The 15,753-nt window shown below is 41.1% G+C and overlaps 1 protein-coding gene across 7 annotated transcripts in view; it reads left to right on the forward strand.

Moving 5' to 3' along the window:
* The window catches only part of dzip1 (DAZ interacting zinc finger protein 1), a 30,469-nt gene that overhangs the window by 10,817 nt on the left and 3,899 nt on the right, over window positions 1-15,753 (forward strand). For 2 of the 7 annotated variants that reach the window (XM_067583534.1, XM_067583531.1), the window contains 11 exons: window positions 7,882-9,275; window positions 9,877-10,002; window positions 10,224-10,823; window positions 13,577-13,661; window positions 13,879-13,994; window positions 14,099-14,257; window positions 14,355-14,492; window positions 14,570-14,632; window positions 14,719-14,847; window positions 15,180-15,228; window positions 15,324-15,374. In XM_067583534.1, coding sequence (XP_067439635.1) covers window positions 10,000-10,002; window positions 10,224-10,823; window positions 13,577-13,661; window positions 13,879-13,994; window positions 14,099-14,257; window positions 14,355-14,492; window positions 14,570-14,632; window positions 14,719-14,847; window positions 15,180-15,228; window positions 15,324-15,374 — 1,393 coding nt within the window. In that variant the 5' untranslated portion in view covers window positions 7,882-9,275; window positions 9,877-9,999. Of the gene's footprint in view, window positions 1-7,628; window positions 9,276-9,876; window positions 10,046-10,223; window positions 10,824-13,576; window positions 13,662-13,878; window positions 13,995-14,098; window positions 14,258-14,354; window positions 14,493-14,569; window positions 14,633-14,718; window positions 14,848-15,179; window positions 15,229-15,323; window positions 15,379-15,753 lie in introns of those variants that run through there. The other 5 variants (XM_067583535.1, XM_067583536.1, XM_067583532.1 and 2 more) reach the window with 5 other exon arrangements.

Genomic DNA, 15,753 nt, shown 5'->3' on the forward strand with positions numbered 1-15,753 from the left:
CATGGTATCAGTCTAGCTCACCCTATGATTAACATCGTAGATGGTGCGTTCCAGTTAGGTGAGGCTAAGGAGGTAAAAGGCCAGTCACTGAGTCAGTGAGTGCGTTTACATGGACTTGAGTGTCCTGGTTATGAGGTTTATCCCAGTTTTGATCATATTCGGGATATGGTGTTTACATTCATATCCCCATATACATGATAAAAACTATTATCCCAGTTTACTGATTACTGCATGCTATTTGTGCAGTAAGCAGTGCACCTTACAACACAAACCAGCTCTGTAACTGATAACCTTGACTTCTTTAGTTTCTTTGATGTTTGGCCACATAGTGATGTTTCTTTAGTATTTTCCACCATGACCTGACTTGCTCCACTGTACGTGTTGGGAAACCAGCGTCCTGTAGCCTGAATACTACAAGCTTGAATAGATCAGCACTAAACTGCCAAGTATATTTAATTCTTTCATCACCGAAAGACAAAACACTGTTTCTTCATCAGTCCAGAAGTGAGATGCTCTTGTTGCCAACATCGTTTGTGTTTATTGTGATGTCACTTGGCTGAAGCCGCGCCTGCACAGGTAGTTGGCAGTGGTCAGAAACTAGTATAAGATATAAGCTAAAGATAAACATACCTGAGGATATAGACCCCAAAAAATTAATAAAAAAATAGGTAAAAACAATTACAGTGGTAGGAAACACAGATTATGCTGTGTATGTTATTAACATGTTTAATGTATATTAAATTTATATTAAATGTTACTAAGGAATGTGTGGGGGAAACAAGGAAAAAAATAGCTAAGATAAGAAGGTAATAAATAAGAAGAGGCAGAGGTAATAAAGAAACCGCATAACCGCCATGATCACAATTTGATTGTATACCCCTCTCTCTACTCCTGTATACTTGGAATTGTTCAGTGTGAAAATGAAACTTAAAGGGGAGCTATTATGCTTTTTGATGTTTTCTGTTATTTATATACTGTTATACAGATATCTATGCAAAACATGGTCAAAGTTCCAAAACTTGAGGTTAATGTATGTAGAAATGCTCCCTGCAAGTCAAAAGTCAGGGCTTCAACCGCCTCTGCATGCTTCATTTGCAATAATTTTTTCTATCTTGCTGGTGAGTTGATGTCAGATCATTGCACATGCCCAATGTTTGCATTGTTCACTCCTATATTTCATATTGGATTGCAGCTCAAACATGTACGGATGTATTTGAGAAGTTGACATTTCTAGTAAAGAATGAGAAAAAGAAGTGAAATCCTACGACTATAGTTTATTTTATGGTTTGTTTACGTAGCCTCCTGAGCGGCCAGAAGTCAGCTGTGACGCAGCTTCCAGAAGCTAACCAATCAGAACAGAGAGGGCTCATCTGGAGGGGGGCCTTAAAAACAGCCTGTTTCAGACAGAGGCTGAACTGAGGGGCTGCATAAAGAGCCAGTAAAAGATAAATAAGGATTTTTTTTAAACTGTGAATCATGCAAAGCTACTCTAGTGGAGTCTAAGAATAAAAATATAGAGCTGGAAATGAGGATAATAGGTCCCCTTTAATGTGCAATAAACAGTCTACAGTCTTTATAATTCATGTTCCTGGGTGGAAGTCAGTTCAATAAAGTAAACTTTGATTGATTCACCCGCTGCCTGAGGCAGATGTTACTCTAAAGCTCAAATGAAATAGTGACGCTTCCTGTAAGTTTTATGAATATACACATCATCTGTCATAATGTCTCCATTAGACCAGCTGTATTTACAGTAAGTGCGTTGCAAACAACATACGCACAGTAAATACAAAGAAAAGAACCTGAAAATATCCTATCAGGAAAGTGTTTGTTTAATTTTATTTTCTAATTTAAACAACATCACTCATTTCATATCAGACATCACTTAATAAAGTGTTCATGAAAAAAGTATGGACTAAAAAATGAACAAAAACAATCAAAACTTGTATAAAATATGTTTGTGGTTTCTCCTGTTGGTTCTTAAGATGCTCTAAACTTCCTATGAGTGGGTAGGAGGCAACTGTTAATCATCACCATAATTTCTTAAGAAGGTAATATCTTAGCCTTAAAATACCTCTGGGAATCGTGGCCCAGTTCGTTTCAAGAATATCCTGGCCTTAAGTGTTAAAAAATGTGCTACAAATACTGATTAATTGGAAGATAAATAAGAAATGTGCAGGGTTAGGTAATGCTGCAGACACACGCAGGATTCCCTACTGTGTTACAATAAATTCTGAGTTTAGTTTTATACCCATGAGCACATTTATCATGCATTACTCCCTCCATATATTCAATCTCCATTACCTGTGTTTCCTCTAAAGGATCTGCTGCTGCTGCTGCTGTTGCTGCTGCTGCTGCTGCTGCGGCTGTTTTGCCCTATAGAGCCTGGGCCTCCTAGCTCAGTGGGAGGATGAGAGAAAAAAAAAACAGTGCCAACCTCGTCATTTGTCTGCTATATATAAAATTCTTTAGTGCTGCTACCTCACCTGGCCTGAGCAACATTCATAAGGGACAATGAAAGGAAACGGTGGGATGCTTCTCTCTTTCTCCCCTCCCCGCCGCGGCGCTCTTTCATCTTTCCTTCCCACAAGGCTGATTCACCACTTGTGACCCCTGCGGCTGCCTCGTTGAAAATAGACAACAAAGATGAGATGAAAACCAGCGGGCAGTTGTAGGCTAGATTGCCGCCTGGCTTCAACTCGGTCGAGCAGTGGCGAGCGAGCTGACACTTCCATTTGTCTGGATTCTCAGCGTGTAAAAGAGAGCGGGGCTGGCACTGCCACGCACCCACATCTGCCAGCATCAACAAACACCAGCCTGTCAGACCTTTGCTATGCCTATAGAAGCGCTCAAAACACTTTTGAGAAAGTTATTCTTCTGATCCAAGTCGCGGAGGCAACCTTTGACTCTGCACCCCTCCTCTGAAGTTGCATCTCCTTAAACTGTTTTGAAAGATAAAAGCGACTATATTTGAATGCATCTGTCCCTGATTTATAAATTGCATGTGCACACACGCACAGAAACAGGCCTCCTTTCACCTCTGTATCATCTGGTTCTTCAAAATATCTCAGGATGCCTATGGAATCATTCCTATGTTCTCAGGGTCCTATCTTCCCCAGATTTATACGGCACATAATGGGAACATGACAAAGGGTTTTATGTTCCCAAGGTCATATATTTCCAGCAGGGGTGCCACCAGGGATTTTGGGCCACATGAAAAGATATCACATCGGGCCCCACCACCCCAACCCTAACCACTTGCTGTAACCACACCTCCAGAGCCCATTCAACCCATTTAAAGCTTTAAATAACTCTACCTTTGCAGGCTTGCAACTTTCCTGTAGTCCAGTATTTACTGCATGATATTTTCTTACAGTGGGCTGTGAAATATCACTGTGCAGACATAGTATATGCCATCAGCTTGCCAGGGACTGCATATGAAAATCAGCCTGTAGAGCTATAACTGGCACATTTACATGATGGACCCAAGTGCTCATGTTTATTAATGTGTGTTGTCCCTTCTTAAATAAAATAAACATGAACATACATGCAACATTCTGCATACAATGGAATTCACTATTTAACGCAAGACTGATGCCCTCTGTAAGAATAAGCTCATTGTTTACAGGCTAAATGTAATTTTTATGGTAAAATTCTTGAATGTAAAATTATCTTAACATTAGTGAATAATTTAAAATAAATATAACGTAAATATACATTAACCTCCTCAATTAAAATACAGACTGAATCACCCAACGCTTCAAACTGTCCAGCGTCCAATACAGACTGTGGGCTGTTTGTGTTTCATGTAATGATTAGTATGCAGGAAGTGAATACAGTGTTTGAATTCTTATCATTGAAAAGGATTTAATCATTTTTCTTTTTTTTTTCCATAATAAATACAAAAAAGGAATTCCCACAGGCCCCCTTGCAATTATGCCAGTTGACATGTTATTCAACACAATGCTGCTCACCTTCAGCTGGGAGTTTAGCTGGTTTATTGGTAGGGGGATGGGGATAAGGAGACAGAGCTGCTGAGCCTGGAGCTAAATCAGGGACAACTGATTTAGTATGAACAGCTTGCTAAAAGTTTGCCTGTATCGATTAACTGTCGGCTAAAAGAGGAGCGAAATGTAAACAGAGTTTTCCACCTCTTGCACCATGGACTAAGCTAACAGGTTCATCTCCACCACTCACTGACTACACCCACCATTAGTTTTATTATTAGTTTTGTATGTATCTAATGTTCTCATAATTTTTTAGGGCCCCTGCAAGTCACAGGCCCCTAGAATTGTCCTAACATGTTTTGTTACTGTTTTTGAAGCCTTGTTCCAATAAAAAAAAAAAAAAAACGGGTCAAATTTGACCCGAACATAATAAGAAAGTTAATGTGTGTTAACAGATTACTGAACTGGGGAACATAGGATCTTGGGAACATATATACGCTCCCATGCTTATCTGAGAACAGACAAGATAATACAGTAAGCATGACTGTACACAGCATTTCAGTATGCAGAGTGGTCTGGATCCGTCTCGTCCTACTGCAGGGGAAGATAAGAACCTCCTTCATGAATAAAGATGTTTAGGCATCCGCTCTTCTCTGCGTTCAACGTGTACTTGCTACACTGGCTATTATTTATAGTCCCACTAAGGCCCAGAATGGTGAGAGTGGGTCTCATGGGAGATTGGGAAGTGGAGCCACCGCTACCTATAGTGGGAAAGATATACCACCTCACCCCCGCTGAGAACTTTGCACAGGAAATGAACTCATAAATCAAGCAGTAAATTGAGTGTAGGGCTGTGCTTACTCATCTCAAGAGGTCCGCTCCTCTTCCTCCACACACGCCTGCTCCTTTTTTTTACTGCATGACTAATGCGACGCGGCAACTGCCCATGTGTCTCTCGCTTTAAGCTCTTATCAAAAAGTGTGGATTTTATTTTTTTTTCGAGTAAACACCATAACTCTGGCCTGGAGGCTACAGTGTAGGAACATCTAGGAAAAGGGTAGAGGGAAAAGTCTAGCGAGGGAACATCAGCGTCTCGTCCTACAGCTGAACTTCACTGCCTCATTGTGATGCCACTGGTGAGAGATGCCTGTCTTTTCCCGGACACAGCCTGTGAGGAGAGTCTCCCCTGCCCGCCTCAGGCTATCCTGACAGTCACAGGCCCTGTCCGCAGGAATTAAAATCTCTATTTATCAGGACTCGACTGAAGCTGTCTGGGGATTGGCCGGGGAAATGGCACACAGTCAGCCTTTTCCAGCAGTGGGACTCTGATGGAGAGTTCAACACGCAGGGATGTGCCCGTGCAGGTTGTTTCTTGACAGTGTGTGCAGTGTTTTTAAAGAGGAAAATCTCTCATCCTCCCATCCCTGCTTCACACTTTGTTTCAGTGCCGCGCCGGCGCCAGCGCTGTTCCGAATTCATCTCATGCTTCCCAAGAACTAAAAAGTAACAATTTAAGACTGATCCTTGAATACAAGCAGTGTATGTGTGTGCTTACGTGTGCATCCACCCTGCTGAGCTTTGCTTCCTATTAAAGCGGCGACTCTGCCGCCTCCCGCAGCTGCTCTCCATCACAGCAGCGGTAGGCAGCATTTCCTCTGACAGAGAAGGAAGACAGGAGGGAGGAATCATGGCCATCACTGCTTTCCAGTAAAACCACAGTCACTGCAGTGCTAAGTTAAGATCTCTACTGACCTCTGCTGGGGAAATACCAGTACCTGTAAGGGCGGCTTCCTCAGTCATGCATATCTACAGTATCACAATGTGTGGCTGTAGGACCCTGATATTAAAGGGTTAGTTCATCTAAATCACAACATTTGTGATTTAGCTGACCTTTAACCTCTTGCTCAACAAATATCCTTTTATAAACATGTTATTCTTTTTATTTTCTCTCAGTTTAGACCATCTTTAGTTCATATTCTTTATTTGCTCCAATCATTGTCATTCAATTTTCCTACTATTTTGACTTGGATATTTAATTAACCAATAAACCTAACCTGGTGTATTCTGCTTGCACACAGAACTACAATTCTTGTTTTCACGACCACTTTAAAGCTATAAATATATTTTTAAACCATTTTTCAGTGTTTGAAAGTGATAAAGTACATTTACTTGTACTTGTACCCAGTACTGCACTGGAGGTACTTGTACTTTAATTGAGTATTTCCATTGTCTGCTACTTTATATTTGTATTCTGCTACATTTCAGTTGGAAATACTTTTTATTTCACTATATTTTTGACAGCTGTATTTTCTACTTTTCAGATTTAAAAAAAAAACATTTAATAAACTTATCAAATCCAATACATTTTTATAAAGTAAACTGGTAGTTTCCAGTTTTTTTGGCTTGTGATTTCTTACAGAAAAAGCAATGTCCATGACTTGTAAGCAGTTACACCAAAGAGTGATTTCATCTCTATATTTCTCAGATGGTTTCATTTAAATAACTGTTTGAGGCTCAAAGATGTAAAATTGTCCAATATTTCACAAAAAAATAATTTATTTTTTTGTAGCAAAAGTTCTCCTTTTTTTTTACCCCATTAATCATGTTTGGAGGGGCCTGACTGGACTATCTTTAATAAAGTAGTTAAAAAAATCTCCACCTCAAACAGCTATAACTATGAAATGCTGTTTACATATTGATGTATCAGTATTAACCTTCTAATAATGTCATATATGATAATATATCTTTCACAAGGGAGTATTTTTTACTGCATCTGAATAATTCTTCCACTACTGCTGCTGTTAAAGTAGTGCTGTAACCACAAGGTGTTGGGTGGTGATGAGTCTAGGATTCACAGCTGCAGTTGAGTTGTGAGTAAAATCAAACCAAAGTATTCATAACTAGAATATACAAAACTTTTTATGCCTCTACACTGAAGACAGCCTTGGCCAGAGGCATTGTGTTTTCAGGTTGTCCGTCCGTCCTATTTTTATGAATGTGATATCTCAGGAACACCTTGAGGGAATTTCTTCAGATTTGGCACAAACATCCACTTGGACTCAAGGATGAACTGATTACATTATGGTGGTCAAAGCTCAAGGTCACTGACCTCACAAAACAGCTTTTTGGCCATAACTCAAGAATTCACAAACTAATTATCATAAAGTTTCACACAAAAGTCTAATAAGATAAAATGATGATGTGATGATGTTTTATATCCAAAAGGTCAAAGGTCAACTTCACTGTGACATCATATTGTTCTGCAAAAACACTTTTCTGGCCTTTATTCAACACCATAACTCAGAAGGGGAGATTGTGACCATAGTTCACATTTGGTCGGATACTGAATTGGTGACTCTAATCTTGGTGCCACCTTGAAACTGTGGTGATTGTAAAAATGTTCTGTGCTGCCAGGTTGAAGATGCTTCTTTGCAGCAACATCCATATCTGAAGCATCGTCTACTGTCACAACTTTGTGTTCTATCAGAATCAGCGTTATTGTCAAAGCATTTGAACACATACAAGGAAAATACACTTATATTCCTCCAAAGTCTTCACTACTTGTATTACATGAGTCTGGACAGACATGGATTTAAACTCAAACTTGACAGGTTGGCGGAGGAATACAGCCGCGAGGAGGTATTTCTAATTTTGTTTTTAGTTGTTTTGTTGTTTTTTTTAAAGGAAAAAGTCACCTCCAGCAGTCAATTTCACAGTATCAGGTCAGTGGGGCCCAATGTGAAAAGGGAGTTGATGATAACTAATTCAGCCACAAGGGGGAGCTCTTTTATAAGGCCAACACACTGCATTGAAGTTTTCGAAATCTTCATTTCCATCCCTGGGGTGGTATTGGTGGTTATTTCTGTATTTCAGCCTGACATTTGGTGTCTGTGTTTTAATAATGTTTGAATCTGTTCTACTCTGTTCTTTTCTCCAGCTTGTTCTTTTCCCAAGGTGGGAACGCCTGCAACCCCGAGTCCCTGATCCCTGTTTTCAGACCCCGTTTCAAAGCCCAGCGGTCTGCTGCTCCCCTCCCCCGCTCACTGCGGGCTGCGTCAATCTCAACAAAATAACACCGGAAATGAGCTTTTCCTCCAAAATACAGGTTCTGCATGTCTCAGTCCTAGACGGAGTGGTAGATGTGCCTATTTGTTTGGTTGGTGAATTTCGAGTCTTCTTCACAGCTATATGCTGATTTTATACAAAATAAGATGACATTTTATCCCGTGGAATTTGGTTTTAGCAACATACAGTAGATAAAACCTGATAAAAGAAGTTGAAATTGATGAATTATGTCAGAAACAGAATCAGGTTTGCACATACAAGGAGTTTGCCTTGTTGTTTTGGTGTATAACAGCCAGAAAATATAGACAACATTAAGTAGCCCTAAACAATATAAAAAGAAAGATGTACAATATAAAAAAATTGTAAGAAATATTCTGAGTGAGAAGAGCTGCTATTTTAAAGTGAACAGAATGAAAAGAAATGTACAAAACATTGACCAGGAGTAAACAGTGTATGCAGTGTGCATAATAATAATAATAATAATAATAATAATAATAATACAAGTTGCATTAATGTAAAGTGCCATGTTTGATCAAAGATCACAGATGTGCAAATATAAGATTATGTGCTATAAATTGCATAACACATTGTATGTAAAGTATAGAAAAAGAGTATTAAAAGGCTTGTAAAATATATCACCAGGATAAAAAAAAAGAATAAAAATTGATACAATTTATAGATACAAATATCAATATATGTCTGTATAATATGCATAATGTCAAGTAACATATGACAGATGACATAAAATATGAGGACCTGCAAAATAATGTGAATGCCTTCTGGAAAATGTGCAAATATAAGAAAACAGTACACATTACATGGTTATGAATTAAGCGTTCTTGCTTTTATTGTTTTTATCATTTGTTTTTTGTGCTGTTGCTTGTCTACTCTGTAAAACACTTTGGGTATGAAATGTGCCTTAGAAATAAATTTGCCTTGTCTTGTAGTATTTTGTATTATGGACATATTGTACAAAATCTGTATATAAACGTGCCTAACGTAACACAGATTTTGTTATTTTAATCTGTAGTATTTGCCCAGACTGTTAAATAGTTTTATGTCTCACAGGTTGTTACTCAGTAAGTCATCCGTTTTACTTTGAAGGTTCCGGAAGTGCCGTCTCTATTGTCGTTAGCTTGACGAAGGTCTCGAGCAGAGATTTAGGAATGTGGAGACCAGCTTCTACGTCACCCTCAAATCGCCTGCTGGGGTCCCGTCGTAAGAAAACTTTTTTAAAGGCCGTTAATTAATAACAACAACCACACGGTGAGTTATTTTGACGTAGTCCTTAAACATACAACCCAACATTTAATTGTCACATTTGTTGCTGATGCTTAATGCTTTTTAAAACGTTGTTTTAAGTTTTCCCCAACACGTTGACTAAAAAAATGTCCGTTAGCTCGTCAGGCGAAGACAGGGTTTGAAAGACAGGATACATTTCGAGCTAAGTTAAGTTGAATTTCATTATTCAGAACCTTCTGGAAACGCTAACTACATGCTTTGTGATTCAAAATTGCCTTATTGTGCTCAGAAAGACATCTTAACCGTCGGGCAAGTTTAAGCATGTGTGCCATTGTTTAGGTGGAGGTCAAGCAGGAGGATAAAAAGCCTGTCCTGACTTGTAAAGGATTGTTTCAGAAACAAGAGATTAGCGGTATTCGCTGTTAGCAAGGAAACCATTTTCACTCAACCTTTTCGTGCTCAGGTAGATTTTTATTCAGCTTTACACAGTGCTAATGTTACAGTCGAGTGAGCAGTGAAATGCATTGCAGTCTTTCCCTCAGGACACACGGCTCGTCCTCCACACACTGTAGGGAAACATTTGCCCATTGCCTCGCAGTGTTTTGATAACAGTTCTCTCCCCCAGGGACGCGCGTTTATGTCTCCATGGTAACGTTGTCGCGTTGAGCCGCCTGCGAGGGGGCGGCACCGGAGAAGAGCGGCGGGTCCTCGGTGTCTTTTCTCCACGCAAAGACGAAATCAGTCGAAGATGGTAAGAAGAGCGCGGCTGCATCAGGACAGCAACAGCTCTATAGGTAGATAGAGAATGACTGTGCTCTGCAGAACAGATGCTGCTGCTGTCTTTTTGTTCACTCTCTCTGCCTGTGATTGTGTGAGGAATATTGGGCATTTGATGCTAGTGTGAGGTGCTCTGGACTGCATCTTTTGTCTGTTTCAAGTGAGGATTGAAAATCTCTTTGATCTTTCTTTCAGCCATTTCACAACGGAGCCTACTACCCATACACCAGTGACACCCAGGGGACCCACTCGTCAGCAGGGATCCCATCCCTCCTGAATTCTCCGCTCAGCCAGCACTCTGCAAGCAGCCATTCTGTGCCTGCACCAGGCATGACTCCATCCAGCGGCGCCTCCACCGTTCTCCCCTTCAAGTTCCGCCCGCGCAGGGAGAGCGTAGATTGGCGGCGGATCAACGCAGTGGACATAGACCTGGTGGTGAGCCAGCTGGACGTGGACGCCCTGCAGGAGCACATCAGCACGGTGACCTTCTGCAGCTTGGACGGTGAGCGATGTCAGCGGTGCCAGAGCCCTGTGGACCCTGCTCTGGTCAAGCTGTTGCGGCTGGCCCAGCTCACAGTGGAGTGGCTCCTCCACTGCCAGGAATTTCTCACAATCAACCTCCACACGGTGGAGGAGAGGCTGGCGGCGGCTGGAAGGGATCGCGAGCAGCTGCTGGCTCAGCAGAAGAAGCAAGAGGAGAAGGTGAAGACGCTGAGCAGCGAGCTCAAACAGAGGAAGAAGGTTATTCGCACCCAGCAGTCCCTGCTCGCGCCACGAATCATCAGCAGCCAGAAGGTACTGCTGATATGCTAAACGCTCTCTCTGTTGGGGGGGTATCGGTTACCATTTGCATTTCACATATGTATGGCAAGCAGACAGCTAGCTCCCATCACCCCCACCCCCTTCTCTCCTCCTTGCCAGGGCCCCCGCTCTGTCATTGTTCCCTGCATCTATTCACAGCTCCGGCTTTGTCCATTTGACATCACAACTTGGAAGGAATAAGGAAAATATCTGAAGGCTTTCATCAGAGCCTGACAGCATTCTTGTTATTAAAATGGTTGTTATGTATTGTAAGACCAGGCATGGCTGTGTTGTTTAGGTATGGTTATAATAAGCTTAGTTTACAGACTGGAAGAAAAGGATTTAGAGCTGTAGAGCAGATGGTGTCATTTGGTGTCAATTAGTTTTTTTCAATCCACTTACAAAAGGTTGACAAGAGCATGTCTGGCTGATTCCCACCTCCCCCACCTTCATATACACATGTTCATGTGGAGCGTTTTGTCCTGTGACTGTGACATTTGTGTGTGTGTGTGTGTGTGTGTGTGTGTTTGTTTGTTAGATACTGCTGGATATATTGTAGCATTGTCCTGTCAATAAAGCCTCTCACGTAGCATAGCTTTATTTAGCATAGCTACATTTTCCATCAGGTTATTTATAGCACAAATCAAAAATCTTCCCCCCTCTGTTCTTCAAGTGTAGGGCTGCTGCTGACCTGGCCAAGCGGTTGCCAAGGCAACAGATATAGTGTGTCATGACAGCATGTGGTTGCTAGGTGTGTGTTAGCAGCTCAGCTAACAGAGGCGGCTCAATAATTGATAGAGAGGCCGTGTGTGTGTGTGTGTGTTGTGTGAGTGAGTGTCCTTCAAGAACCTTTGGCATTTGTTGTTGTTACATTTCCACGAAACAAACACACAAGAAACCTCTGAAGATTAATTTAATTTCAATCCCATTTTCCACAGTTATTCCAAACCATCACTTAAAGACCTAATTATTGTAGCGACACGTCTCAGTGCCGTGAGGCTGCCTGTCAGCCTTTGCCACCATATGGCGCGACAAGATATCAGTAGCAGCAGGTTTAACATTGAATGAAGTCACAGGCACAATGAGTGGCAGAGTTAAATGTAGCGTATGATGCGAGTGTGTGTGCGCGGAGCAGAGGCAGCGTCTATTCAGGTCTATAGTGTTAGTGAGCTGGAGTGTGGTGACGCCCGCCGCAGGGAACAAATCAGCATCACTCACGCTATCTGTCTGTACGGAAACGCATGCCTGAACTCAGTGGATGCTGCTGTTTTGAGGCGTAATCAGCTGTTTGAAACCACACCCTCGTTCACTCTCTTTGTGCCATGGACACTATACAGTTCACAAATGTCACACTGAGAATTGGATCCAGAGAATGTCTCAAAAGGATTAATCAAATATCAAAATAGTTACCGATTAATTTAATTGATTAATCAGCTCTACTGTATAGTAAACAGTATGGTGGGCCTGGGAGCTCAAGTCACTGCAATTAAAGAAAACATTGCAAATAGACAAAACACAATCAATCAGTCTTCACCACTATGACAACACATACGCAGCCTAAGAATGCAAATATAGAAATCTCAACCAAAAACAAACAGCTGTATTGTTTGTAATCACAGCTTGTTTCTATATTTGGTTGTTTCTGTATTTTCAGCTTGTTCCCTTGAACTGCACATGTGTAATCAAACTGATGAATGTTTCTCAGTTTGCCTGTGTTTTATTTATTTGCAGTGTGTTTGTTCTTTTCTCAAATTGGCAAAATGTTCTTATAATCTGCTGGTGTTTTCTCAAGCTGCAGAGTGTGAGCTCTCAGGGCCTAAAATAAGGAGTGAGAACAGACACAGCTCTGATTCGTGTGAGTTGTGAACCAGTTGTTGAAGTACAATAAGAGCAAAGTGTAATAAAGTTAGGAAAATAATGTATGATGCTGTGACAAAGTGAGACCACACCATTTGTTCCTGTTGCACTTTGCAGCGTTGCTTTCACATACTATCCTGGGTTTGTTTGTTGGTGTGTAGCATCGTTTTGTTATATTTACATCTGCATTTCTGGTTTAATCAAGACAGACAAGTATTGTTGAAGTTCACCTGCTGTTTATTGATTCAAGTCCTGAATGTCTTGAGTTATATATTCACTTGTTTTGTTATTTATTCACCTTGCTTTCAGGAGACAAAAAGGGGAGGCACCCAACCACATCCTGCTTTTAAGCTCTCCAAGTACAGGGGGGAATTTATTGTATTTAGTTAAATATTTGGGTTAGTATTCATGTTATTTGTGCTTATTTTGACTTATGGTAGGGAATCTGGAAAATATTGTTTATATGGGCAATGTGCACTGATACAAGTATCGTTGTAGTTGACCTGTTCTAGGTGTGGGAGACTGGAGCACCCCTGCGAGAAAGATGGTTCAGCCTAGACAGATTGGAGGGCTTATTTAAGAGGAGAGTTGTTGTTTGAGGAGAGAGTTGTGTGCATGTGATCATGTGATCATGCCATAGTTTGTTGAGTTTTCCTGCATCAAACCAGATTTCTGCCTCCGACCACCTTCCTTGACACTTATCACCGTCTGAGCTTCATCACAGATGCTAACTTCACTATGAATCATCAAATTCAGACCAGCGTCTCACTCAGTTCATCTAAACTGTCCTTTTAGTTTCATGTTTCACCATATTCATGGGAACTAAGATTTGCTTTCTCTCTGCACAAGGTGATATATTAATACCCGTCTTTTTTTGTTGTTTCTTTTAGTGTCCACACTGTGATAAAAACTTCCTCAATTCCTCCTTTCTCCAGAATCACCTGCAGCGTCGCCACCCCGATGAGTATGACATCCGTAAGTCAGCCAGTCAGAAAGGTTTGCTAAGCAGTGTAGAGGAGGGACAGAGAGGGTGTGATAATACAAGAACAAAGGTAGGAGGCAGATAAATTACTTGCAGCTGGAGGACACATCAAACAATGCAAGGGTGAAGTCTTGAAGACAGGTCATAATGTGAGACATTTTCTCACATTGTATTGTTATATACAACTTTCTTTTTCTTACTTCCCTCCAGAGTTGCGATCAGACAGTGAGAAGAAATCTCAGATCGAAAGTCTCAAACTGGAGATCAGCAATCTGAAGGAGCAAATTGTTCAGCAGCAACAAACCTTGAAAGACAAAACAGCTCAAGTAAGAAAACCAGGCTGTTGTTAAACGCTGCATGGGCCTCTTGTCACTGAGAACAGCATAAAAAAGTGTATTTGATTTCCTTTCATTTTTTCTGCTGATTCCAGGAGAAAGAGCAGCAGTCCATGCACAAAGACCTGCTGAGAGAACTGGACCGTTTTAAGGCTGAGGAGATGGCGCGCATGGACAGAAAGATAGAAGACAGCAGGGATGGCATCCGCAGGGAGATGGAATTTCTTTACACTCGAAATATTCAGGCTCTGAATGTACGCAAAGCATACTTGGATAATCCCTTCAGTAGCTTCTAAATGGCTTTTTTTTTTTAAATCATACCTTTTGACGTGTATTTTCATTCATTCATAGGAAGTAAACCAGAATCAGACAGCCAAGCATGAAAAATCAGCCAGCCCTGTTCACTCACAGCCCGAGAGAGACCTGGACAACTACAAAGAAATGCAGATACAAGCCATCCAAAAGCTGGAACATCAGCTGAAGAAACAGGTCAGTATAGAAGGGGGAGAACATTTTAAAACCTGATTTTTAATACAACCTAACTCACTCAAAATATCCTCCTCTAGGACAAAAAGTGGGAATTCAGGCTGCAAGAAATAAAGGCTCAACATGAGTCAGAAAAGAATCAGGTATGTTGTCATAAATATATCATCACCACAGCTTTTGTTAGTAATATCCTGGTTAAAAAATGCATCCTCTTCTCATCGTTATCCAGTTGCTGAACGAGCTGAGCAGGATGCAGTCGTCTGTGTCGGAGCAGCAGGAGCGCAGCCAGAAACTGCAGCAGGAGATGGGGAGGAGACTTCAGGAAAAGGAGCAAACCATCAAGGCTCAGAGAGAGCAGGTTAACACTGTTTCACACTCACACTCATCACCGCCCAGTGGGAGATCATGCCAAGAGAGGAAGTGACACGGAGGGTCAGCTCTTGTTCAGGATTTCCTGTATTCGCTACACTGGCTGAGATTGTGTTGTAATGAGATATGATGATACTGTATATTTGACATGGGTCATAGTGCACAGGAAGTTCATGCTTTTATTGGAGTAGTTGAATACACAAGTAGCTGAAAACTGTTATCGGTTCATTTAAGCTTTAAGCGAAGAGTTTGTTCTTTTCATTTAGTCTTTTTCAAGCATGATCATGTTGAATAATAAGTTTTTTTTTTTTCAACTTACAGATAAGGAATATAACCTCAAATCCACCAACCAAAGTAGTTGAAGTGCCAGGTATGGATTTGTTTTTAGTTATGTTTTTGATCAGGAAAGTAGTTTCCTTCTATCTGTGTGATCCTAATACACTCATCTCATTTTCTGTTTTCCAGTGATAGTCAGTGCACCAGCTCCGGAGCCTAAACCAAAGAGAGTTGTACTTGGTGAGTTAGTAGAAGCCAGCAGCTGTCATGAGAAAATTAGAATATAAAAACATTATCATTCCCAGAGAGGCTGCGCATGAGCTTTTCTTGCATGAAGGATTTACATAAAGCAGTACTGTCACCACATCCCCCTCCTCGTTTTAACGCCTATTTTATCTGAATCCCCGACTTCCAATGACCTCATGTGCTGTCCAATTAGAGGAGCCCGCCTCTGCTCCTAAGCTGGATCCTATACAGGAGCTGTCAGAAGAGGAGAAAGGTAAAACAGACGCTAAAGCCAGCAGAGCCGGTCGACTGCATGCTGTCTGCATGGATGCATCAGTCTGTTCTCAGCAGCCTTTTTCCTGAAAAGCGTGTCAGGACTGAGATCATCTTCATC

This window comes from Thunnus thynnus, chromosome 24 (assembly GCF_963924715.1).
Source record: "Thunnus thynnus chromosome 24, fThuThy2.1, whole genome shotgun sequence".
Lineage (NCBI taxonomy): Eukaryota > Metazoa > Chordata > Actinopteri > Scombriformes > Scombridae > Thunnus > Thunnus thynnus.